General features: G+C 38.8%; 1 protein-coding gene across 1 annotated transcript in view; it reads left to right on the top strand.

Annotated features, from left to right (window-relative positions):
• grin3a (glutamate receptor, ionotropic, N-methyl-D-aspartate 3A) overlaps positions 1 to 24951 on the top strand; it is a 97067-nt gene that overhangs the window by 56229 nt on the left and 15887 nt on the right. Inside the window, exons 8-9 of the mRNA XM_057818389.1 lie at positions 16942 to 17103; positions 19753 to 19823. Of these exons, the coding sequence (XP_057674372.1) occupies positions 16942 to 17103; positions 19753 to 19823 (233 nt within the window). The remainder of the gene's footprint in view (positions 1 to 16941; positions 17104 to 19752; positions 19824 to 24951) is intronic.

Below are 24951 nucleotides of genomic sequence, written 5' to 3' on the forward strand. Positions count from 1 at the left end.
TACCTTTTATATAGCATCATTTCCTGCAGCACGATCTGATAGTGGTTATCACGTCTATCTCAGAGATCAGATGTTGCTTGTTCAAATGTCAACGGATGCTTTCCTGTAATAGAGTTTGCATTCTCGTCTTTGCATGGGTTAGCCTCAAAATCCAACAATATGCATTTTAGGTTTCAGTGTATACCCCACATTGCCCAAAGGTAGCTGGGATAGGCTCCAGCCCACCCGCAACCATAATGTGGACAAGTGCTTTTAAGTAGATGGGCGGATAGTAACATTTTGATCTGGCAGCACAGTTGAGTTTCCAGTTTTGGTATCGTAGACATTAATTTAGATCAGTGCTTCTCAATTATTTTCTGTTACGCCCAACCCCAAGCAAGACGTAAATGTTTCGCGCACCCCCCAAACTCTTCGCCGCCACTGTAAATAGTATTATTCGTCTATAAAATTACTATTATAAATACGCATCTGCCTAACATTGTGTCCTTTTTTTCTAATAAAGAAAAAAAGTAACAGATCAACTTATAATAAAGTATAACTTCATTAACATTGTTTTGTTTGTAACTGAGAAGACTTGACGTGCATCAATTTGCCTGAATTAAAAAAAAAAAAAGTCACATTCAAACTGTAAAAATACACTCAAGGTATTTTTGACCATTTGATACAGAAAAATACAATGTAATAAAATCCGTAAATAATAACAAATTCAAATTGATTAGAAACATTTACTCATGAGGACAATATGCCAAAAAATTTGTCCGAAAAAACAAAAATGAATAAAGGAAAAAAAGAGTGTCCTTGGACAGAAGGACAGTTTTTATTTTTGCTGCTCACACTCAGTATTACCTCCTTTGCAATGGAGTGGAGTCATTTTGCAATGAGCATGCTAACAATGCTCACTGGTTTACTGATATAACACTGACAAAGCAGGACTATTGTTGGCAACATTCGACACGTTTTCGCTGAAAAACAATCAAGCGGCTTATCAATGAGATTGGGGTCGAATGTCTTTAAGTGGCGTCTTAATGGATTTGGCTTCTGGCAGTCCGCTATAATTATTTTCAGACATAGTAAACAGTAGTTCCTCATCACCCCACTGTATTAAAAGTCAAAGCTAAAAGGCAAACGGCACGAAAAAAGCGCATTCTCGGCGGCCGAGGTAGAACCGTAGGTGAGGGCGGTCGTCGTTACGATCCCAAGCCGAAAATGGCACTTCTCGGGCGGCGACGTGAGAACCGGACAAGACAGTGGGTTGCTGCGTGAGTGAGTCCGGTCGGAAAACGGCTTTCGAAAACGGCGGCGGCGCACTGCTCTTCATATCTGTTTTCTGTGTGCTGAGTGCCCTTCCTTAGTTCAAAAATACTGCACGCACTCTGAAAATGAGAGCGCCACTGCCACCCACTGAGTGGATGTGCAAGTACACTTTATTCCAGTCCGGCAAAAAAAAAAAAAAAGAAAAAAGCATGTTCCCCGAGGACACATGCGCCCCCCCTGGCATCGCTCTGCGCTCCCCCAGGGGGGCGCGCCCCACTATTTGAGAAGTACTGATTTAGATTGTGACACTGTTGTGTTTGATGGAAGCCGAATTAGATTTTGATTTCGGTGACAAAAGAAATATGTCATTAGGGTTCTCAAAGCACAAACAAAACTGGAGGTCGTAGTTCAAAAGTGTAATTTTCATCCTTCCATCCTGATCCTCTTATCTGCGGTCTGGTCGCAAGGGCACCAGACAAGGATGCCAGGACTTCACGTTCTCCTTTCTACTTTATTCAGCTCTTCCAGGTGGACCTAGCGTGGAAACATAGTCTCACCAGCTTTTCCTGGGTCTCCTCCCGGTGCAACATGATCGGAACACCACAACGCAGTGGTGCCGGGAAGGCATTGTGATCAGATGCCCAAGTCATCTCACCTACCTCTTTGTATTGATGATCCTGTTCTTTTGTCATGATCTACAGCTCATAATCATGGCATACTGTACATTGCCCTTTCGCTTCAGCTCCATCTTCTTGCCGGGAGATTGATACAGAGTTTGCATCACTGCAGATCCGATCTGCCTGTCAATCTTATGTTGCACTCTCCAATCACTAGTGAAGAAGTTCCCAAGATATTTGAACTCCTCCATTTGGTGTAGGATGTCATCCCTGGCGCGTAGAGGGCACGGCACTCTTTTCCAATTAGGGACCATGGTGTAAGACCCTTTCCATCCCATTCCAAGTGGGATAGTTAACTGTATATAATTGCAAATTATATAATTGCAAAGGGGGGGGGGGGGCAACCCGGTATGTTGTCCTGGGCCTCAGGACCATAGGGGCTCCTGAATAACCCTTAATTTATTTTACTTTACCTTCACATATTTCTTTTTATTTAAATTGTTGTCTGATTAAATTCTACTCGATACATACTTAAAAACTTTAACATATTTAATATTTCAAATATATATTTTTTTCCTTTTCTTGCACACATCCCCCCTCCCCCAGTCTCAGCAGAGAATGGTTTGACCCCGCATTTTGTTGTCTTTGCCAGTGACTGTAGCTGGAGGAGAGCGAGCCTTCAGTAAAATGAAAATAATTTAAAAAAAACTTTTGGAGTGGACGGGTGGATGGCTCGTTTGTCGTCAGTTCGTCAATGTCTTCCTTCAGGAAGGTGGCGATGTGCGTAAAAACGCAGAGACACTTTGGATGGCTTTTTGCTGGAACTTTTATTAAAGTGATCCTCTGATTTAAATACATGTAGGCTCTAATAAACCACAATTGTTCTCTTGTACTAAAACATGTTGTTAGAAACACATAAAATGTTAAATCAATGGCAATATTTTATAATATTTAGTCCATATTTGACTGTTAGTTGGCGCCATGGTTTGCGGGCTCGCAGTGATGACGTCATTGGTATCTTTCCGAATGTGTAGCGTGTTCAACAATTGCTTATTGCTGCCTAAACTCGCGAAGTAAAATGCCACAATGTGCTGCTTTTGGATGCAATTTCCAGTCAAATGGAAAAAAGGGGAGTGAAGTGAGTGGTCAAGGCTTCTCCCCCTTTTTGGTCCCTGTATGCATGTATCCTACCCACCACGCGTTACAACTGGCGCCCGAACATTTTTCCTGGATCCTCAGTCAAGTAAGGGTCCCATCGCGTCTTCAATAATGGTTTTGGATCTGTCCATTTATCTTTATTCGTCGGTCCCACAGCAGCTTTTCGGATCAGCCTATTTTGTGGAATCGACGGCCTAATCGCAGCTGCGATATTGCCATGGGATCTGTCTAATTCCTGGATCTTCGAGTGAGTAAAAAAAACGCAGATTTGGATTAGTATTGGTATCTTTTTTGTTGACTATTCTTCGTGGGAGTTTTCCCCAAATCATACTAATTAAAGCACTATGGCACGCTACAGTGACGACAGTGACTCTGACGTGGACCTTACAACAATGATTGTAGGAGTTCGTCAGGGAATGCGTGTTTGCGTACTACTGAGCTCCAGAGTGAAGAGTGGTCAAGGTGGAAATATTATTTTTTTTTGTGAATAAATGTGCGTAAGTGGAAGCTTCTCCCTTTTTGGTACTTTTATACACGTATCCTAGCTACCACGCGTTACAATGTACAAGACCTGGATTACACAAGGTGTGCTCTTTGGCCTGTACTGTATGTAAAGCACACGACAGCTCTGGATGCTAACAATCTACATAATTATATTGGGAAAACGTTTGAAAATGCAATATGCTTACCTTGAATATCTGCTAATAAAACCGGAGTTCCCGAATCCCAACAGCATGCACTCTCGCTCCCAACAGGACTCTCTCGCATCACCAGTTTTGCCCAACTTTTGTCTTATCAGGTATATGCTGCACGCATTTTTCCCTGAAGCTCGTCTTGTGAACGACCGACAGTGTTGTCCTGCTCTTCACTTTTCAGATCTGGTTCAAATAGGAAGGGTTGAACTGATGACATGTTGGGAAAGCTAACGAGTGACAAGCTGGAATTTCGGCATTCGGGGCCAGTGACGTCACGCACTGCGACGTAACAAGAATGGCGACCTATCACTTAAAATAATTTTACAAACTTTATTAAAACAAAAACATTAAGAGGGGTTTTAATATCAAATTATTATAACTCATACTAACATTTATGTTTTAAGAATTACTTGTCTTAAAAATAGAGGATCCCTTTAACATTGGGGCTCACAGCCACTCAACTCAGCGCTACCACACAACAACTCTCAACAGCTCCTATCTTACCCCCTTACGCTCGCCCAACTCTTCGTCTGCGCCAAATTGGTAAAGCCGGTCATATTGTAGGGGACAGCGGCCCCTTGCGGATGCTGGCAACACCATGCTCTCCATTGAGCGTGAGCTTGCTCAAAAACTGGATTTAACTGATGTTATAAATGCTTTTGCTGTCAAAAAATCTTGGCACATCCCTGTTTGAGGGCTTGACAACCCCAGGGATGTGGAGGGGGCAGGCACAGGATGTTTAGTTCTACTGTTTTAATGCTTAGCAGGCAGGCATAGCACTCTCAGTTGTATTGTACTGTGGCCTACTTGGGAAAATAGATGGAAATGGTTTGTTTATACTGTGTCACATCACATTACGGTCTGTTAAATTTAACTGTCCATCTCAAATTAAATAATTTGAAAATTTACACTGTCATTGCTTGCAAAGCCTTAAAGTACTGCGTATGTTGTCGTGACAAGCCGGTGGCAGGGGTGGGGTTAGGGGGGAACCCTATAATGGTCTCTTGTCCCCGGGCCCCTGCAAGTCTGTTGACAGCAGTGTGTAGAGGTACCACTGCACTTGGAAATAAAGGTGGTCATTAGAGATGTCGATCGGGTCCAATCACGTCATTTTCACAGTATCGGAATCAGCAAAAAAATATCGGCCATGCCTTTTTTAAATATATATATATATATATTAATAAAATCGTTTTCTAATTGTATTTAACGTTACAGACATAATATGTTACGCTCATCCAGAGTATTTAGTTTAGGCTTAAGGTAGGGTTATCAAATTTATCCCGATAACGGCGGCAATAAATTTTTAAAAAAATGTGTCAGGTTAAAATATTTAACGCAATTAATGCATGCGCTGCACGACTCTCTCACTCATTGTCGCGCTCAATCTGTAATGACGCCGGTTTACCTATATAGAGAGATAAAAGGCAGCGCAAAATGAGTAGAGTGAATTTTGGCAGCCTTTGGAGCCTTTTTGTAATTGGCTAAAGCCTTGCAATCCCTCTCCCTATGATTAGAAATATCATGGGAAGCAATGTGGGGAAGCAAGGTGGCAACTGATCTTTGTCTTAACACCTTATATTATTTCCCAACGCAGAGAAGATATATCAATTGGTAGCCCTACGCACAGTCATGGTTCCACTTCCCATCATGCATTTGGGATGGCCACAGTATCATTTACTGAAAGCTCAACAAATACACTAGATGGCAATATTTAGTCAGAATATACAAAGTCACAAGTCTTTCTATCCGTGGATCCCTCTCACAGAAAGAATGTTAATAATGTAAATGCCATCTTGAGGATTTATTGTCATAATAAACAAATACAGTACTTATGTACTGTATGTTGAATGTATATATTCGTCCGAGTTTTATTCATTTTTTTTCTTAATGCGTTGCCAAAATGTATATGATCGGGAAAAATTATCGGGAATGATTGGAATTTAATCGGGAGCAAAAAAAAAAAGCAATCGGATCAGGAAATATCGGGATCGGCAGATACTCAAACTAAAATGATCGGATCGGGAGCAAAAAAAAACATGATCGGAACAACCCTAGTGGTCATGTTTCACAATTCCATACAGGCGGCATAATCTTTAAAGTAACCATAAAGAAATAAGGTGATCCAGTTTCAGTTGATTTTAATTATTCCATTTCTGAGGGGCATTGAACTGCAAGTTCTGTCCTCACACTGGGAGCATTTAAAACCAATGCTTCCTGTGAGCGAGTATGCAGGTTCAAATTCAAGGTCATTTTCCTGTAAAAATGTCTACTACCATGTGAACAATAACTTGTAACTCAAAGTCTGACCCTCCCCAACGCTCCAGCTGCTAACCAAGCTGTATGTCTATTACTTTGGTCTGTCCTTTGCAGTCAAACAGCCCTCTGTGGTCTATCTTATACTGTTATCCATGAAAAGTTCGTCGTTTTAACTGCCAGCTGTGATTTGGGATCTCATAAAGTGTCTCCTTGCTCAGATTGGGCTGTACAACCTTATTATGCCTTTGAAATGTGGATTTGGGACTTGTAACTTGTTCACAAAGGCTCAGTATTTGATTTCAGCATTGTGCCAATGTTTTGCCCTGGTAGTATTGTAACACCAATGTGCCATAATCAGTGCAGTGCAGTGCTCGCATAAGTAATTGAATCAAGTAAGATCAACAAAACATCATTTGGCTTCTTTTTCATGACATAATAGAACAATGTGTAATTGGACCTCACTTGACTAAATGTACTTAGATATTATTGTAATAAAAGGCAAATGGTAATATTGTACATACACACTATACAGTACATTGTATGTGCTGTGTAAGTATTTTGCTTACTTATCTAAAAACTGCAAATGCACGAGATTTAGTGGACTATATGTATATTTTTCACTGTTGGTTAAACTAAATCAATTTTATAAGTAAAAAGTGTTTCTACAAAGCCTAACATTGTATTGATAAGCAATAACAAATTGTGCCCGTTTCTGTTTATTGCATAACCTACCAATTCAGGCTAGGTTTCGCATCTGTTACATTGCATTTGTACCCCGCTGGCAGAACTATATTGAAATAAAGTCGCTCCAGGTTCATTTCATTTCGCAGCATCATGCCCCTTACCATGATGACTGCAGGCATTTGGCTCGATGCCATTCAATTTTACGCTCTTTATCTGTCAGAGGCCCAGCAGACAGATCGGGGATGATGGCGCGCAATGCTGTGGGACGAGAAATATGTAGTAAAGGTTGTAAAATGAAAATCTTGGGAAAAAATGATGATTTAGCTAAACATTACTCATGTTTCATTGCAAATGAACCCTTGTTATTACCTTGACAGACCCATCATTTTCAGAAGTGCTACACGTTGCTGTCAAATTGAACATAAGACAGCATAAGCAGAGGGATTCATGTGACACAAGAGTAAAATATAGACCTTGCGGCCACATTTTAGAAATGCTCAGCATTTCCCTAGCTATTATTTTAATAAATGGCTGCCAAATGATCATAAGCAACCTTTTATGTCTAAAAAAAGGTGCCGGAGTGTATTAGTCTTTCATGAGCAGGAAAGCCAAGCTCACAGAACCATGAGATATATTTGAACAACAATGAATTCACTACTGATAGGTTAGTCAATACCATCTCCTCAACAAAAGAAGATAAACATTTCACTAAACCGGGACTTTACAGAGAAGTCTGAGCAAGTTAAGATGTCAGGAACCTAAGTAATGTGTGCATGTATAGATAAAGCCATAGACTTCATAATTATATTGACAGGTCAACCCCTCAAACGCTGTGGCACACCTTTGCGTAGGGGGCCTGCCCACACCCAGCATCAAGAGGAGTTATTCTCAAACACACACACGCAGCGATCTAACGCTAATCCTTTAATGGGGGGGAAAAGTTCAGGAGTTTCACCTCCTCCAGCCATCGTGTAGCATTGCTGACTCGCTGACACTGAGCAACCAATGGTGGGAGAGGGTTGAGCCTTGCAGCTGCAAGTGAGGAATTTCTTCCTGCATTTTAGGGACATAAAAATAACTATTACCTTAGGGACGGTGTGATGGAAAATTTTTGCGGTATTGAAACCGTGATGTTTTCATAACACGGTATACCTTGAAACCGGTAATGTTTATTAAATGCAAATTGTCAGTTAGATTCCAAATACTGGATCTTTGCAATTTGTGAAAAAATTGTCAAATGGAAAATAAGGGTGTCGACATTTGCTTTTTTTTTTTTTTTTTTTTTTTTTTTTTTTTTTTTTTTCTCATCCATGAGTCTAGTTTTAATTGAATGGTTCACAAACTACACCACACACTGTAAGAGAAGTGAGCACAAACATGACAATTTTCCCACTTATCATTTAGGTTGTAGTTTACATTATTAAAAATGTAATTAAAATGCTATCAACCCTTTAACGACGGATGTGTCGGCAGTGACACATTAACGCATGCATATTTTAAGCTACCGTACCTCCTAAACGGTTTTTGGTTTTGAAAAAATGTCAGCTATTCCTAAAAGCTTCGAGGCTATAATCTCACTCTCCTACCACCAGGAAACCAGCGAATCAGCTCGTTTATTACCTGACGTGCTGGCAGTGACGCATTTACAGTAAACATGCGACCCATTGAATTACCACAACAGGAAAAGAGAAGTCAAGAGAGCGGTAAAAAAAAAACAACGAAGAATGACAGGTTTTATTATTTTTTGCGAGGAAATGCCAGCAAGACGGTCATCCAGGACAATAAAACCTCAACAGAGGTTTAGAGAGCAGTTTGGGAGCAATGGCGCAACGGGAGGAGCAACTTTTGGTGAAGAAAGGTGTCGATTGTTTCTCTGTAGTTGAACTTCTCCTTTTACTTTTCTTAAGCTCATTTTTACTTTGTGCACAGTACTTTATGTATAAAACATGTTTGTATTGTGTGTTGTTTTACAGTACAATATACAGAGTTGAAATGCGCAAATGTGCGCATGGCAATCTATTATGAATGATGCGTGCCTCGTTGGCTTAGCATCCATATTTGAAGAGTGTAACATTGTCTAAGTCTTGTCTCAAAGTATATTTTAAATAAAATTGTTATGTTCATGTATGTGCAACAATTCATAAATTGTTGGTACTATACAGTGTTTGTGACTACTACTACTACTCTGTCACAATGTGTGTTGTGACAAGGAACAGCTATTCTGTGTATGTGCTATGAAATAACAATGAAATAAGTACTGGTCTTCTTCCTCAAGTGACCTACAGTGGGGTAAATAAGTATTTAGTCAACCACTAATTGTACAAGTTCTCCCACTTGAAAATATTAGAGAGGCCTGTAATTGTCAACATGGGTAAACTTCAATTGAGAGACAGAATGTGGAAAAAAAAAAGAAAATCACATTGTTTGATTTTTAAATAATTTATTTGCAAATCATGGTGGAAAATAAGTATTTGGTCGATACCAAAAGTTCATCTCAATACTTTGTTTTGTACCCTTTGTTGGCAATAACGGAGGCCAAAGGTTTTCTGTAACTCTTCACAAGCTTTTCACACACTGTTGCTGGTATTTTGGCCCATTCCTCCATGCAGATCTCCTCTAGAGCAGTAATGTTTTGGGGCTGTCGTTGGGCAACACAGACTTTCAACTCCCTCTGCAGATTTTCTATCTGAAAATCTGAGAGAGCCAGCATGGGGTGCCAAGTCTGCAAACTCAGTCAAAGGATCACTTGCTGGATGTGTGAGACATGCAATGTGGGCCTGTGTCCCCGGCCAGAGAATCAAAAATGTTTAAAAAAAAAAAAAAAAGTTTATCGTTTTATATTTATGGCCTGTTTTACACACTTAGAAGGAAAGTATCTAACAAACTGTATTGCATATAGTTTATATATTTTATATATGGCAGAAAACACAGACAAGCCTGAAAAAATCAGTTTCTGCTCTTGTACTCATCCTTAAAAGAAACTGCTGTATTTTAAGCCAAATCAACTGTTGTCTTTGATAGAACAATATGTCTATATGCTGCCACAGCAGATTCATGGCGCATTAAGCCCTCGAACTATTTTTAATTTCTCCGTTTTACCCCGGAAACCCCAGTTTACAGACGTCGCGCAACCACTTTTGTTTCAACCCAGCTGTAAAACGAAGGCAATTAATTACATTTATTATTCAAAATGTCTGTCGTTTTTAGCTTAGAATCAATAATTGATGTCTAATATTTCGTTTAAAAAACATAAATAAATAAAAATTAAAATGAGGCATTCACTCGCATATTTTAAACTTTTAAACAAATTACGTCAAAATGAAAAAATTGGCTTCTGTAAAAAAAAAAAGTCACGGATATCTACCTCATAACTATCGCTTGATTGTATTTTTTTTCGTTACTGTCGCATTTTCCCCAATATTTTAGATGATAATCGATCCAAACAAAGAAAAATTAAAAGAGATGTTTAAAAGGGTAAATTTATGAAAATGAAAATCTCGATTACTCCTTGAAGTCTGCGATTTCTGCATCGCGACCCTTGTTATATTACCATGTTTCACCCATAAAGTCCCCCAAAAATCCAGCTGTTGCCATTCACATCTGTGTCTTGAAACTCAATGATAAATGCTGCATGGAGTTTTTGGATCAAAACAAGGTAAGTACGCGATAATATCTCGTTAAAATCGTGGCGTCTTTAATTCTGATCTCGCGAGCTCTCACCTCCAAGGGTTTTGCTGTTTAATTTAATTTTTTTTTTTTTAATGCCCTCCTGTTCAATATTTGTCTTCCCCCAGAATTTTGACATTTTAAGCTTTCCAATGATGTATCACACGTGCATATCGGACAATTTTGAAATTTTGCCAAATTGGGGGTCTCAGAGCGGAACTTCAAGTCACCTAAGTGTTTTCCGCCATATATATTCACTATGTTGCACTTTTGGTCTCCTGTGTATAACCTGTTTTGACCATAGTACTGTATGTCGAAAGGACAAAACACCCATAACCATACCTACTGTTTTGGTTGAATTATCAAATATAAAACTATTTAGTCTCATTTTTATCTGTTAAATGTTTATTCTAACAAGTTGAATAAATATTATCAAGCTTCAAAACGTTTCATCGAGCATGTTTGGTTGTCAATGCGACATCAATATTACAAATTTTGACAAAATAATGTTGACTTTTTTTTTTTTTTTGTCTTTTTGGGTCCAAAATGTTGATTATAATTGGTCAGTGAAAAAACAACAGTTTGGGCATAAAGATTATGGTGTCCTGAAAAAGGGACCCAACCAGGCCATTATGAACAAATTTTTGTTTGAAATATAAAGTCAACATCAAAGGCATGAAAATTCGGACAAAATAGGCTAGACTGTTAAAGGGTTAAACGATCCAGGATCCACTTTATTACAAGCACGTTCCACTGTTAAAATGGTATCCCAGTGTGAAAGATTCACAATTTCCAACCAACTTTAAAGATGCCCAAAATGGTGACAGCGTTCAGACAATTTTACCCAGCTTTAGGAGTAATTGGCTCCACCTGCAATGTCATTACAGCCAGCTTAGTGAGTCACTGTACGGCAGATTGCCAATTTAATCCATCATGTATTTACATCCCACATCATTTGATAATGCAACCACTGCAGCCATATTGAGAGCTGCTCCATACGGAGCAGTAAAAAAGATTCATACGTGGATGCGCATCGGCTGTAACTGGAGCAAGAGCTCCATTAAGAAAAGTGCGAGATCACATTTGTTGATTGCTACTCGCACACTCATGATACACCTCTTAAGGTGGGGTGACATATTTAAGCTTGAGAACAGTAATTTAAGGTGACTGTGACAGCTTTGGCGAGCACTTGTGGTGCAGACAATAATATAAAATTTAGTTTTCACTAACAATGGCTATACATACATATTTTTCAGAAAGTGAAGATTTGTCTGCTGCGATTTCTTGAACCAGTGCACAGCATTCAAGTGGCATTTTTAAGAAGCAATTGTATATTTAAAATACAGTTTATTATTGAATATTGTCCCATTACATTATTTGAGTGAGTTGTGGTCGTAAACTGCACCACGAATTAATGTCTGTCCCCGGAATATTTTTCCAACATACAATACTTGTTTTACCACTACAGCAAATCTCAGAGCCTCTACTTTTGAACATTTTAATTTAAACTGATGAGGGTGGGCTCACTCATACAAAATAAATGGCAGGGGATGAAAAGTCATTGGGCAGCATGACATTGTCCATGTTCCGGGGAAGCCTGGCGGCAAAACAGCAACGTTTGCTGCAATTGGCCAGAGGGATGTCCTTCACCTCCATGCCACTCTTAGCCCCAAAACAACTCGTAGGGTTATATTACATGACACCCTGCATGAGATTTGCCATCGTACAGAGGAGTCAGCCAGGGTGTCTGTTTTCATGCCCTGTGGGACACCATGTGTTTTTACCAGGCTGCTCTGGGCCATTAACATTTCGAGTTCTTATCTCCAAGCAGAGAAGTGACACAGTGGAGGTTGAAGATGCTGATCCTTGAACATTCTACATAGTACGGTGGTGCCCCTCCTGATATAAGTCTTGGTTTTTCTATGATCAGACTTGGGGGAAGTTGGCTGGCAATTCACCTTCTTTGGCCTAAAGCATATCGTGTAAGAATCACCAAAGGCCCGAGACAAGACTAAGAACAGCTAAGAAAAACCTAAAATGAAAATGATGAAGATGAACCAAGTTTTACCTCATCTAGAGCAGGTTAAGGGTGTGTTGTGAGGTGAGGGAAACAAAAGGCAGGCATTTGGATAAGCAGACTAAATAGCCAGTCCGAGACCTTGTCGGAGAGGTGGTTTCCGTTCGCTCCCAAGCAGACGGTGATGAAGTTCGCTATAGGTGCAAGAGCGACTGCACCGTTGTCCGACCAAATCTGAAATCACATACCTTTTTGCATGTAACAGGTTTCCATAGCAAATAAATGTTATTTGGTTAGCATAACAGTCTGTGGTTAGCAGTGTTGGGAATAAAGTCGTTACAAAACGGCGTTATTCCCAACATTTTTTTTTCAGTAACAGAGTAATCTAACTAATTATTTTTTCCGCCGTTACAACACCGTTACCGTTACTGACGGTCAAAAGCGGTGCGATACTTACTTTGAATAAATTGAAGAAACTACCAGCCGTAGCGAGTCTACTCTGCTCTGTTTATTTGTCATCCAAGACTTGGGGTGCATTCAGGTTCATGGCAATGAAAATAGTAAACATATATAGCCTACCTTTGCAAGAACGAGTTGGAGTTGCCGTTTGATACGGTCATAATGTGCAGGTCCTGCCCCCAGCCGCAGCAAAACTGTTCGTAGCTTTGTAGCAACTTAAAATTTCGGAATCGTTGATGAGTTTAGTAACATACACCAAACAATAAATACAGCAGAATGTCCATTTCGCGTAATTGTGGAAGCACGTCGACATCTTTACTCCATTTGTCTTCGGCTTGCTCGTAAGGGTCAACATTGTTCAGATCCTTAAATTTGATTACATATCTGTTCTTCGCCTTAGTGACGAGTTTGTCTCTTTATCGAACTGGCAAGTTAAAGTTTAATGTCCCGCGAGCCAGACCTGCTTCCAATATGGCTGCGTTGTTGTCAAATCTCATGTGATCCCCCATTCTGTGACGTGCCTAATAGCGCACGTACTTCAGAGCCAGTGTTTTCATACACAAACCGGAACAGCACGTGCGGCAAACACACACACGCAAAACAGATGCAGAGGGATATGATGGCAGAGCATTCAGAGGAAAATTTTTCCTTTACGATGTGGAGGCAAGGCAAGGCAAGGCAAGGCAAATTTATTTATATAGCACAATTCAACACAAGGCAATTCAAAGTGCTTTACATCACATGAAAATCATAAAAATCACATTTAAATCAACACAACGTAAAAACCAAGACAAACGATCGCATTTAATCACAGAATAAAAATAAATAAATAAAAATAAAACAAAACTAAAACAAAAACTACTACTACTAATAATAATTGAAATCAGCAATGGAGATAAGCACAAGAGGAATAGAAAGCAGGTAGATAGAAATATATAGACAGTTATGGATATGCAGTGCTAAAAAAAAGCGTTTTTAGCCCTGATTTAAAAGAGCTAACAGTTGGAGCATACTTCAAACGTTCGGGTAGCTTGTTCCAGAGGTGAGGAGCATAATAACTAAATGCTGCCTCACCCTGTTTGGTTCTTGTTCTTGGAACATGCAGAAGACCGGTTCCAGACGACCTTAGGGGTCTAGATGTCTCATAGGAATCTAACAAGTCAAGCATGTATTTTGGTCCAAGGCCATTAAGTGTTTTGTAGACGAGCAGTAGTATTTTATAGTCTATCCTTTGACTCACTGGAAGCCAATGTAGCAATTTCAAAACCGGTGTAATGTGGTCCAGCTTCCTTGTATTTGTGAGGACTCTGGCTGCAGCATTCTGTACTAGCTGCAGCTTCCTGACTGATTTTTTATCAAGACCTGTAAATATACCATTGCAATAGTCCAATCTGCTGAAAATGAATGCATCCATAAGTTTTTCCATGTCTTGTTGAGTCAGAAGCCCCTTAATTCTGGTTATATTTTTTAGGTGGTAATAAGCGGATTTAGTGACGGACTTTAGATGGCTATCAAATTTTAGGTCTGAGTCAATAATTACGCCAAGGTTTCTGACTTGATTTGTAGCTGTAAGTGACATTGTGCTAAGTTGGCTGGAGATATAAACACTATTTCAAGTTGGTCAAAATTAAAGGAAAGAACGGGCACGTAAAGTGTAATTTATGTCCCGGGGCAAAACTTTTGTCGACATCTGTGGTAAGCAATTCAAATCTGTTTATTTTTGTTGCACTTCAAGTGTAGGATAAATCTGTTGCTGGTGAGGTGCAATAAATATTACAAGGTTCTATAACACAGAAAATGTCAAATTCTTTGACATACAAAAACTTCTTTTAAAATAACGGAAATAGTTAATTTCCCTGGTAACTAGTTACTTTTACTATAGAGTAATTCAGTTACTAACTCAGTTACTTTTTGGAAGAAGTAGTGAGTAACTATAACTAATTACTTTTTTAAAGTAACGTGCCCAACACTGGTGGTTAGTACTACGTCAGCTAAATGAGTTGGGGCTCAACATGGAGCAATGATGAGTAAAATGTCTACTGTTCTTGTAAAATGAATGTGGTATCAAAGTTTTATGATGCTCCAAATTTCCCACAAACGCTTGTAATTGGATAAAACAAATCATTATGGGCACGTTTGCAGTTCTCTGGAGCTCTGTGATTGTTTACTTCCTGATGTTACCACAACCAGACTGTTTTTTTCCAATGATTGAATGATTTTTGCACATGCGCAGGTTTGTTGTCAAATCCTGGGTCACTTGCTCAAATTTTATTGTGAAAAGGAACTGCATCAAAAAAGTCAGGACCAAATTAATTTTGGTGCAGACCAAAAATATTAACCATGGGCTTTCCTTGTGTGAATACGCCCTAAGACAGTAAGACTTTTGTTGAAGCAGGTCCTTTTAAAATATGTGCTGCCGAAAAAGCGATGTCTGATTAAGGCAATTGAGGTTTCATAAAATAAGCGGCACTTATGCGTGATGATGGTTGGAATTGTATTTTATGTTTGCCAAAAATGTTGCTTAAAGGGGAAGTTCAGAATTATTGACTATAGGCTTTATCTTCCAGTTAGCGGGGGTTTAGTCGGTGGAGTTGATTTCAACAAATTACGTGCCATTTGTTAGTTATTTGTTAGTTTCAGGGCTCTGGAGTGGCTAAGCTAGCGCGAGTCAATGGTCCTGTCTTAGAATGCTAATAAAAAAACAACATATGCACGCATAAAATCACCAATGACCCATGCAATCAATAGAGTTGGCTATGTTTTTAGTATAAAGTTATTAAAACTTACCATTGCATGTCAATAGCTGTAGTATGAAGAGCAACATTTGTAATCCAGCAGCTCTGCAAGGAACAGTCTGTAGATCGGAGTGATATTTTTACCACCGGTGTGATTATGTCATAGCCAGCAGCAAGTAACCACAGTTTATATTGTTCCTTGTTCTTCTAAGGGACTTTGTGGGAACTTTCATTTACCCATTTCTTCTGTCTGCTTCCATAGCGTTTAAATGCACTTTTCACGATGTTGCTGTTCTTCAGTCAAGACTCAGTAGACTGATGCGGCATTCGAGGGAGGTCGGAAGTCGGAGTTTTCCAACCTCCGACCAGGAAAATTATCATTAGAACACCACTCAAACTGGGAGGCCCTAGTTGCGAAGTAAAAAAATTAATAAATTACCTTGACTTCACAAGTTGCTTCAATCTGACATCACTCGAAAAAATGGTGCTGCCTGTTGAAAAGCAGACCGCATATAGTAAAATTAAAGAAGGCAGTTTACAGTGTGTGCTATTTTTCTTAGCCGTCGTTTTTCCTCCATTTGATAACTAATGAGAAGGCAGGTTTGCTAGAGGTCAACATGTCCTGTGATGGCCAAAATAAAAAAAATAAAAAAATTAATTAAAAAAACGCTTTGAGGTCGCAACTGGTACCATCCGAGTGGGATAAGTCTGACTTCCCACCCTCCTCGAATGCAGCATGAACACAAGTGGCCGAAGCACTCCTCTCTATTGTGGTCCCATTGCGTATCTAAAAGAAAAAAAGCCTGCAGAATGAAATGAATTACGGCAGTTTGGTGTGACATTGTTGGGGCCGCATTGCTTTTTTTTGTAGAACGATCTAAACTTTGAGTCTTTTTAAATGTATTTGACTAGGGTAGATCTGTTTATATCGTTTTTTATTGGCACCATTGACTCGTGCTAGCTTAGCCACTCCAGAGCCCTGAAACTAATAAATGACTAACAAACTGGACGTAATTTGTTGAAATCAACTCCATTGACCAATTAAATCCCCACTAACTCGAAGATTAAGCCTAATGTCAAAAATTCTGAACTTCCCCTTTAAATTTTGAATTTTTTAACCATTTGGAACATTTACATTACAAGTGTAGCTAATGGCTTACTTAAAGTACAAATAGGTTTGCCCACTGTTGAAAAAGCTGAGCAACACCAATTAGTACCAAGAGCATTAAAATGGTTTGTTTAAATCAGAATAATGATGGTTGAAATATTAGAAACATTTCAAATGTATTTATTACAAATAAATAATTACACTAAACATTCAAGTGATTTGCCATGCATTTCTTTTCATCTTTTAACATACATACAGTATTCATGTTCCTCTTTTTCTTTTCTTCTTCCAGACCTTACAGATGGGTATAAAGCATTTCTCCGGGCTCTTTGTGATGCTGTGTGTGGGTGTGGCCTTATCTCTGCTGACCACTATTGCAGAGCACATCGTGTACAAACTGGTAATCCCGAGGGTCAAGGAGCCACGTTTCAAATACTGGCTACACACTAGCCAGGTACTCATCTCACACAAACAATCCATTGTCAATACAGTATGCCATGGAAATATTATGTTTTCCTAGAGCAAAATTAATAGGATATTGCACAAAATGTAAACACTTCAGTGGGGCAAATAAGTATTTAGTCAACCACTAATTGTGCAAGTTCTCCCACTTGAAAATATTAGAGAGGCCTGTAATTGTCAACATGCGTAAACCTCAACCATGAGAGACAGATTGTGGGGGGAAAAAAACAGAAAATCACATTGTTTGTTCTTTAAAGAATGTATTTGCAAATCATGGTGGAAAATAAGTATTTGGTCAATACCAAAAGTTCATCTCAATACTTTGTTATGTACCCTTTGTTGGCAATAACGGAGGCCAAACGTTTTCTGTTCACAGGCTTTTCAAAACACTTTTTCAAACACTGTTGCTGGTATTTGGGCCCATTCCTCCATGCAGATCTCCTCTGGAGCAGTGATGTTTTGGGGCTGTCATTGGACAACATGGACTTTCAACTCCCTCCACAGATTTTCTATGGGGTTGAGATCTGGAGACTGGCTAGGCCACTCCAGGACCTTGAAATGCTTCTTACAAAGCCACTCCTTTGTTGCCCTGGCTGGGTGTTTGGGATCATTGTCATGCTGAAAGACCCAGCCACGTCTCATCTTCAATGCCCTTGCTGATGGAAGGAGATTTTCAATCAAAATCTTTCGATACATGGCCCCATTCATTCTTTCCTTTACACAGATCATCGTCCTGGTCCCTTTGCAGAAAAACAGCCCCAAAGCATGATGTTTCCACCCCCATGCTTCACAGTGGGTATGGTGTTCTTTGGATGCAATTCAGTATTCTTTCTCCTCCAAACACGAGAACTAGGGCTTTAAAAAATTATCGCTCTAACGCGCGGTAATTAATTTTTTAAATTAATCACGTTAAAATATTTGACGCAATTAACGCACATGTCCCGCTCAGACAGTATTCTGCCTTTTGGTAAGTTTTACAGCAAGGCTTTTTGTGCTGTCTAACAGCGAACTCTTGTGGTCGCTTTGCGACATGGTTTATTGTTGTCTTGCCAGTTCAATATGGCTGCACGACGTCTCGGGCTGACGCCTACGTTGTAATGTTGTGCTTATATGATCCTTGGACAAGATTTGTCCGTAAGTATGGTTGTTGTAAATAATGTACATATTATATTAGTAAGCGAAATGTTATATTTTTTGTATGAGACGCTTTTTATTATGTTTAGTGAACCTGTATAGCATGCTAAGCTAACGTTGTTGCTAATGCAATGCTTGTATACTTTTTCTTTGTAGCTTTACGACGGTCTAAAGAGGACATGGTTTGAGGCCATTTTATTAATAAATCAGATGAAAAAGGAAGAAGTCTGATTATTATGGTGTCGTTCACTAGCTGTCTAGCTTTGGAAAAAGTAGACGCTTCGGAGTGAGGACAACATAGACAGATTTAAATGACAGTAGAGTGAAATGCCCACTACAGTCCTTATGTACCGTATGTTGAATGTATATATCCATCTTGTGTCTTATCTTTCCATTCCAACAATTTATTTTACAGTATATATATATAATTTACAGAAAAATATGGCATATTTTATAGATGGTTTGAATTGCGATTAATTGCGATTAATTACTATTAATTAATTTTTAAGCTGTAATTAACTCGATTAAAAATTTTAATCGTTTGACAGCCCTAACGAGAACCTGTGTTTCTACCAAAAAGTTCTATTTTGGTTTCATCTGACCATAACACATTCTCCCAGTCCTCTTCTGGATCATCCAAAAGCTCTCTAGCGAACCGCAGACGGGCCTGGACGTGTCTTTTCTTCAGCAGGGGGACACGTCTAGCAGTACAGGATTTGAGTCCCTGGCGGCGCATTGTGTTACTGATAGTAGCCTTTGTTACTGTGGTCCCAGCTCTCTGTAGGTCATTCACTAGGTCCCCTCGTGTGGTTCTGGGATTTTTGCTCACCGTTCTTGTTATCATTTTGATGCCACGGGATGAGATCTTGCATGGAGTCTGGTGTCCTTCAACAGCTCTTTGGTCTTGGCCATAGTGGAGTTTGGAGTGTGACTGACTGAGATTGTGGACGGGTGTCTTTTATACCCATAATGAGTTAAAACAGGTGCCATTAATACAGGTAACGAGTGGAGCCTCATTAGTCCTCGTTAGAAGTTAGACCTCTTTGACAGCCAGAAATCTTGCTTGTTTGTAGGTGACCAAATACTTATTTTCCACCATGATTTGCAAATACATTCTTTAAAAATCAAACAATGTGATTTTCTGTTTTTTTTTCCACATTCTGTCTCTCATGGTTGAGGTTTACCCATGTTGACGATTACAGGCCTTTCTCATCTTTTCAAGTAGGAGAACTTGCACAGTTGGTGGTTGACTAAATACTTATATTCCTCACTGTATATATTTTGTCCAAAGGCTTTACGAGCAACAGTACACTTTTCCAGAGGAATACAATTTAAGACTTATTGCTAAAATAACGACTCACATAACCAAAAATATTTACTTTTTACTAATTACAGTACACCTCAACTGATTTAGACGTTTACAGTTTATTACAGTTATTACAATTTCAATCAGACAATTTATTTGAGGCCAAAATACGAAACCAATCATATGTTGCTTGCTTTCCAGAGATTGCACAGAGCGCTTAATTCAGTCTTTGCTGACGACAAGCTGCAGACTATCACCAAGCCTGAGAAGAGGTACGGTACAGAAACACTTTATGCGAAAATGCTAAGAAGAAAGCAAATTGTACCAATGCAGAAACAAACATGCTTCAAGCAGGAAGTCACCTTCAGGATTTGATTGCCGATATTTTAGGCTGAGAATAAGTGACACCAATTAACATCCATGTGGGAGTTATGGAACCCATTTCAATGGGGCAATAAATAGCCTGATTAGTCTTTTGGAAGCTAATTATCTGCAATGCAAAATGAGGTAATAATCATGGTGCCATGTTGACATTCAAAATATTGTTGCATGTGTGTCTTTTGGCCTGATTAGGTTTTGCCTTCACCAAATACAAACCCAACAGCCTTTGTAATCAGCCCAATTGGTGGATTTGCGGGTTTAATTTATTTGACTTGACAGCACCTCATATCTGTTCCATGTATTTTCTGTTTATGGTAATTTATTTTTTGATTTGAATAGTGTTTGCCTATTTCATAATCCCTTTTAGACTTGGCAGATTACCTTCATATCTTTTTTTATTTCTCATGACATTTGGGGTTAAAATTTGCAGACACTTAACTAATTTATGCAGCAGTAAAATGATGCCATGCAATCTTAGTTACTGACATACTTAGGGGCCATTTACACTCGCTCCAAGAATACGACAAATTTTTTGTTTGCATTTCGTCTTGGTTCTGTCTTGGTTCCGTCTCCATTTAAACAATGTCGCAATTTCGCGTCTAACGATGTAGTATTCATGCCAGGTCCTAGAGGGCAATGCATTTATACATGGCCACAGCTAATGATTCACTTCCTTGACAACAACCTCCTCAGCCCGGAAGACAACACACCCACCCACTCCGAGCAATGGCATTTTTTTTCTTCTTTTCTCTTTCCCTCCTACATTTTATTTTGCAGTTTTATTCATGTTTTTTTCTGTATAGTTAATTTTTCTCCTTGTATTTCTTGTTTCTTTGCTGTTCTTTATGAGTTTAATTGATTGTATAACATTGCTTGTCAGTGAAAAAAAAAAATGAAGCAATGGCGTCCATGCATTTTTTTCATTTGCTTCAGAAGCCGCAAAAATGAAATATATTTAAATTAAAAATATTATTAAAAACAGTCAATTAAAGCCGCCATTCAGCGCGTTTGCTGCTCTGAATATTTACTAGCAGTGACTGTGCACTAGGGCTGCAGCTATCGAATATTTTAGTAGTCGATTAATCGATGGACTAGTTAGTTCGAATAATCAAGTTATTGGATAAGGAACATGAAAAATTGAAATACCTGAGCTGAGCCTCAAACGGTATAATTTTTTTTTTTTTTAAATGAAGATCTATGTCAAACAAAAGAAGAATTGGCTAACTTACATAGAAAAAGTCTGCTAGCTTAAATGCTATAAAGTGCTAAAGTTTTTTTTTCAATGCTCTTAACAAATGGTTCAGACACATATTCCCACAAAAAACGGCTAAATATACCTATAAACTAAATTATGAATGTATTAAAAAACATTAGCTCAAACAACTTGCGTTGGTCATAACAGGGAGCAGTTGGATTCAGCCATGTGAAAGAGGCAGACCAGAGGGCAGTGTATCCACCCTAATCAATAAAACTAAACGCAAACACTTACAAAATAAACCATTGCAACCCCACTTTAATTAAACGAATACTCGAAGCAACAAAATTTAATTTAAATATTTTTGTAATTGAATACTCGAGTTAATCGATTAATCGTTGCAGCACTACTGTGCACGCCCAAAGTGATGTGTCCGAGTGCTGACGTCATTGGAGCGAGAGCGTTTCATTCATATGGTTGCAGAGTAATCCTTCACCTTCGGTTTTCACCATCACCATGTAAAGACGAGGCATTCCGCAACACAATTGTGTTGGTGTCGCAGCGTCATCATGTAAATGGACCATTACTGTTTTGAACTTTATATTCATGATTAGTGTTTTTCATAAAAAATATTTTTGGTCTTATGACTTTACTACCCATTCAGCGTAGGGTTGGAATATACTATAGACTACTGTATTTCCTGTGTGTGTCACTGCCATAGAGACAGAACTATTTCATAAACTGAATGCAGTGGTACCTCGACATCCGATTTTTTTCGACACACGACATAAAATTTGACTAGTCATCTGTCTCGACATATGACAAAATCCTCGAGACACGACGATTTACAACAGCGTCGCAATTTCATTGTTTTCCCGTCGGATTTTCTTTTGAGATAAATCATCGTGGCTCCCAAAAAGGTTAGTGCAGGTGGTAGTAGTGGGGAAAACGGAAGAAAGTGGCACTTAACATTGAAATGAAGAAAGAAATACAGTGGTGCCTCTACATACGAAGTTAATTCGTTCCAGGACCTTGTTTGTAAGTCAAAATGGTCGCATGTCGAGCGAGATTTTTCTATAAGAATACATTATAATTCCATTAATTCGTTCCACAGCCTGAAAACCTACACTAAATCCTTAATAAATTCTGCTGGTACTATTACAAATGGCAATTACACATAGCAAAATAAATGAATTATGAATAAAAATTGGAATAATGATACAGTATAACAATAATAATAATGATATTTCCTGTAATAATTTAACGAATCGGGTTCTAATGTGGCGGATGTGTTTTGCATGCAATACCTGAGCGCACCGCGTGGCTGACGTGACAGTAATATAGGTGCAGTAAAGATTTTACTTTCTCTTTTAATATTCTGTCGTCGGCGTCAACTGCGGACAGTAGTGGTCTTGTATTGCACAAGTTCTGAAATAAATTATTAAAACCTGACGAAGCTGGCGATTTCTTTGGCGATGTTACTACAATAATAATTGTCACCTTAACTTATAAAGACTGTCGAATGGAGGTGGGAGAAAGACCGTCAGATCGTAGACATTCTTCGGTCGTGACTCAAATTTCTCGTCAGATGTCGAAAAAAATCGTGTGTCGAAGCAGTCATATGTCGAGGTACCAGCGCAATAGAAAAATATGAGCGTTGGGTGCCTGTGAGTGAACTGGAACTAAACAGAACACGGCTCACCATATCCTCCTCTACCTCCACATCCACTGTTTCCTCAGACCACTTTTCGCCAGTAAGTTAAGGTTACAATAAAAACGCTTTTTTAAATTTCTTATATATTCAATAATGTATTTGTTTTAAAAGTTTCTGTTGCATTTGTTAATAATTTAACTGTTTTGCTATGTGTAATTGCTATTTGTAATTGTACCTGCAGTACAAACCACGTGCTGGAACGTATTTTCCGACTATAAGCCGCTACGTTTTTCCCTCATTTTGAATCCTGCGGCTTATAGTCCAGTGCGGCTTATTTGTTGATTTATTTGGGCTAAGAATTAATACTTTATTTGACGTCATAAGATTGCCATATGACCGTCATAATTATGACATGACACTATCATGGGTATGAATGAATGCTTTTGACAGATGTCATCTAGTGTCATCTGGCAAATTATGTCAAAAACTCCATTTATGTCCCGCTCGGATCTTTTACCTCCATTCAAAAGTGAGTCATAAGCATTCATTAATGCTCACTGCAGTGTCATCTCATAATTATGAGGGTGTTATGACAATCTTATGGCACCACTGTCAAATAAAGGGTAACCTATTACCATAACCAGCAATTAATGAAACAACTGGAACAGTAACTGAAGAAATAATTAGCACAGAACATGAATTTTGTATGTTATTTACACCGGTAGGGCTGCAATGCATGCTAGGAGACATGATGGATGACAACAGTGTTAACAGCAGGTGGCACCAGATGTTGACTGTCTCTCCCAAGGGAGCAGTGATGGTCAAATGAAGCTTCTTGAAGCAGTGAAACTTTGCAGCCAATTGTTTCAAAGCTTTATAGTAGTTCATTTGGTCTTATGACACTCTTAGGATGCCACTGTCAAATAAAGTGTTACCAAATACTATAACAAGCAATTATTGAAACAACTGGTACAGTAACTGAACAAATAATTAGCACAGAACATGAATTTTGTATGCTATTTACACCGGTAGGGCTGCAATGCATGCTAGGAGACATGATGGATGACAACAGTGTTAACAGCAGGTGGCACCAGATGTTGACTGTCTCTCCCAAGGGAGCAGTGATGGTCAAATGAAGCTTCTTGAAGCAGTGAAACTTTGCAGCCAATTGGTTAAAAGCTTTATAGTAGTTCATTTGGTCTTATGACACTCTTAGGATGCCACTGTCAAATAAAGTGTTACCAAATACTATAACAAGCAATTATTGAAACAACTGGTACAGTAACTGAACAAATAATTAGCACAGAACATGAATTTTGTATGTTATTTACACCGGTAGGGCTGCAATGCATGCTAGGAGACATGTTGACACAGCAGGTGGCAGCAGAGGTTGACTGGGAGCAGTGATGGACAAATGAAATTACCTTAAGTAATGGAGTTTTGCAGCCAATTGGTTCAAAGCTTCATGGTGGTTCATTTGGTCTTACGACAGTCTTAGGATTCTACTGTCAAATAAAGTTTTACCGGTTAATATCATTTGGTATAAATATCCCATAATACAGTCAGGACAGCTGGGGCTTATAGTCCAGTGCGGCTTATCTATAAACAAATGCTGTTTTCGTGTCAAATTTGGTGGGTGGCGGCTAATGGTCAGGTGCGCCTTAAAGTCCAAAAATTACGGTAAATTTGTATGTAGAGGTACCAATTTACTTCTTTTTAATATATAGATGATTAAATACTCGTTTCAAACTGTTTTTACGTGTAACCTGTGTGTTTTAGTTGAAACCAAACACTTTTTACCTTCTTCACCCTACCCAGATTTTAAAGTAGTTGGAGAGAAAAAAAATGTGATTCTATTACCGCCACCACGTAGCTGGTTGACTCAGAATGGGCCAATTTTCTCATGAGTCAGTGTGACTGGAGATTATAAGATAAGCATGATTTATGTCTAATACTAGTAGCTATATGCTTTGATGAGAAGATTAAAGTATCCATTGAGCTTTTGCTGAGCAAGAGTTCTGTTTTGTTCTATCTTAAAATAAAGCTTTTGTGCTGCTGTTTCAAATTTGTCCTGGCTTAGCCCTGCACGCAGAGAGGACACTCCATATCAAGAGGAATGTCTGAGTAATGAGGATAGATTACTCTGCCTGTGGAGTGCAGTTCATTCAAT

The sequence above is a fragment of the Corythoichthys intestinalis genome, chromosome 17, assembly GCF_030265065.1.
Source record: "Corythoichthys intestinalis isolate RoL2023-P3 chromosome 17, ASM3026506v1, whole genome shotgun sequence".
NCBI classification, from domain to species: domain Eukaryota; kingdom Metazoa; phylum Chordata; class Actinopteri; order Syngnathiformes; family Syngnathidae; genus Corythoichthys; species Corythoichthys intestinalis.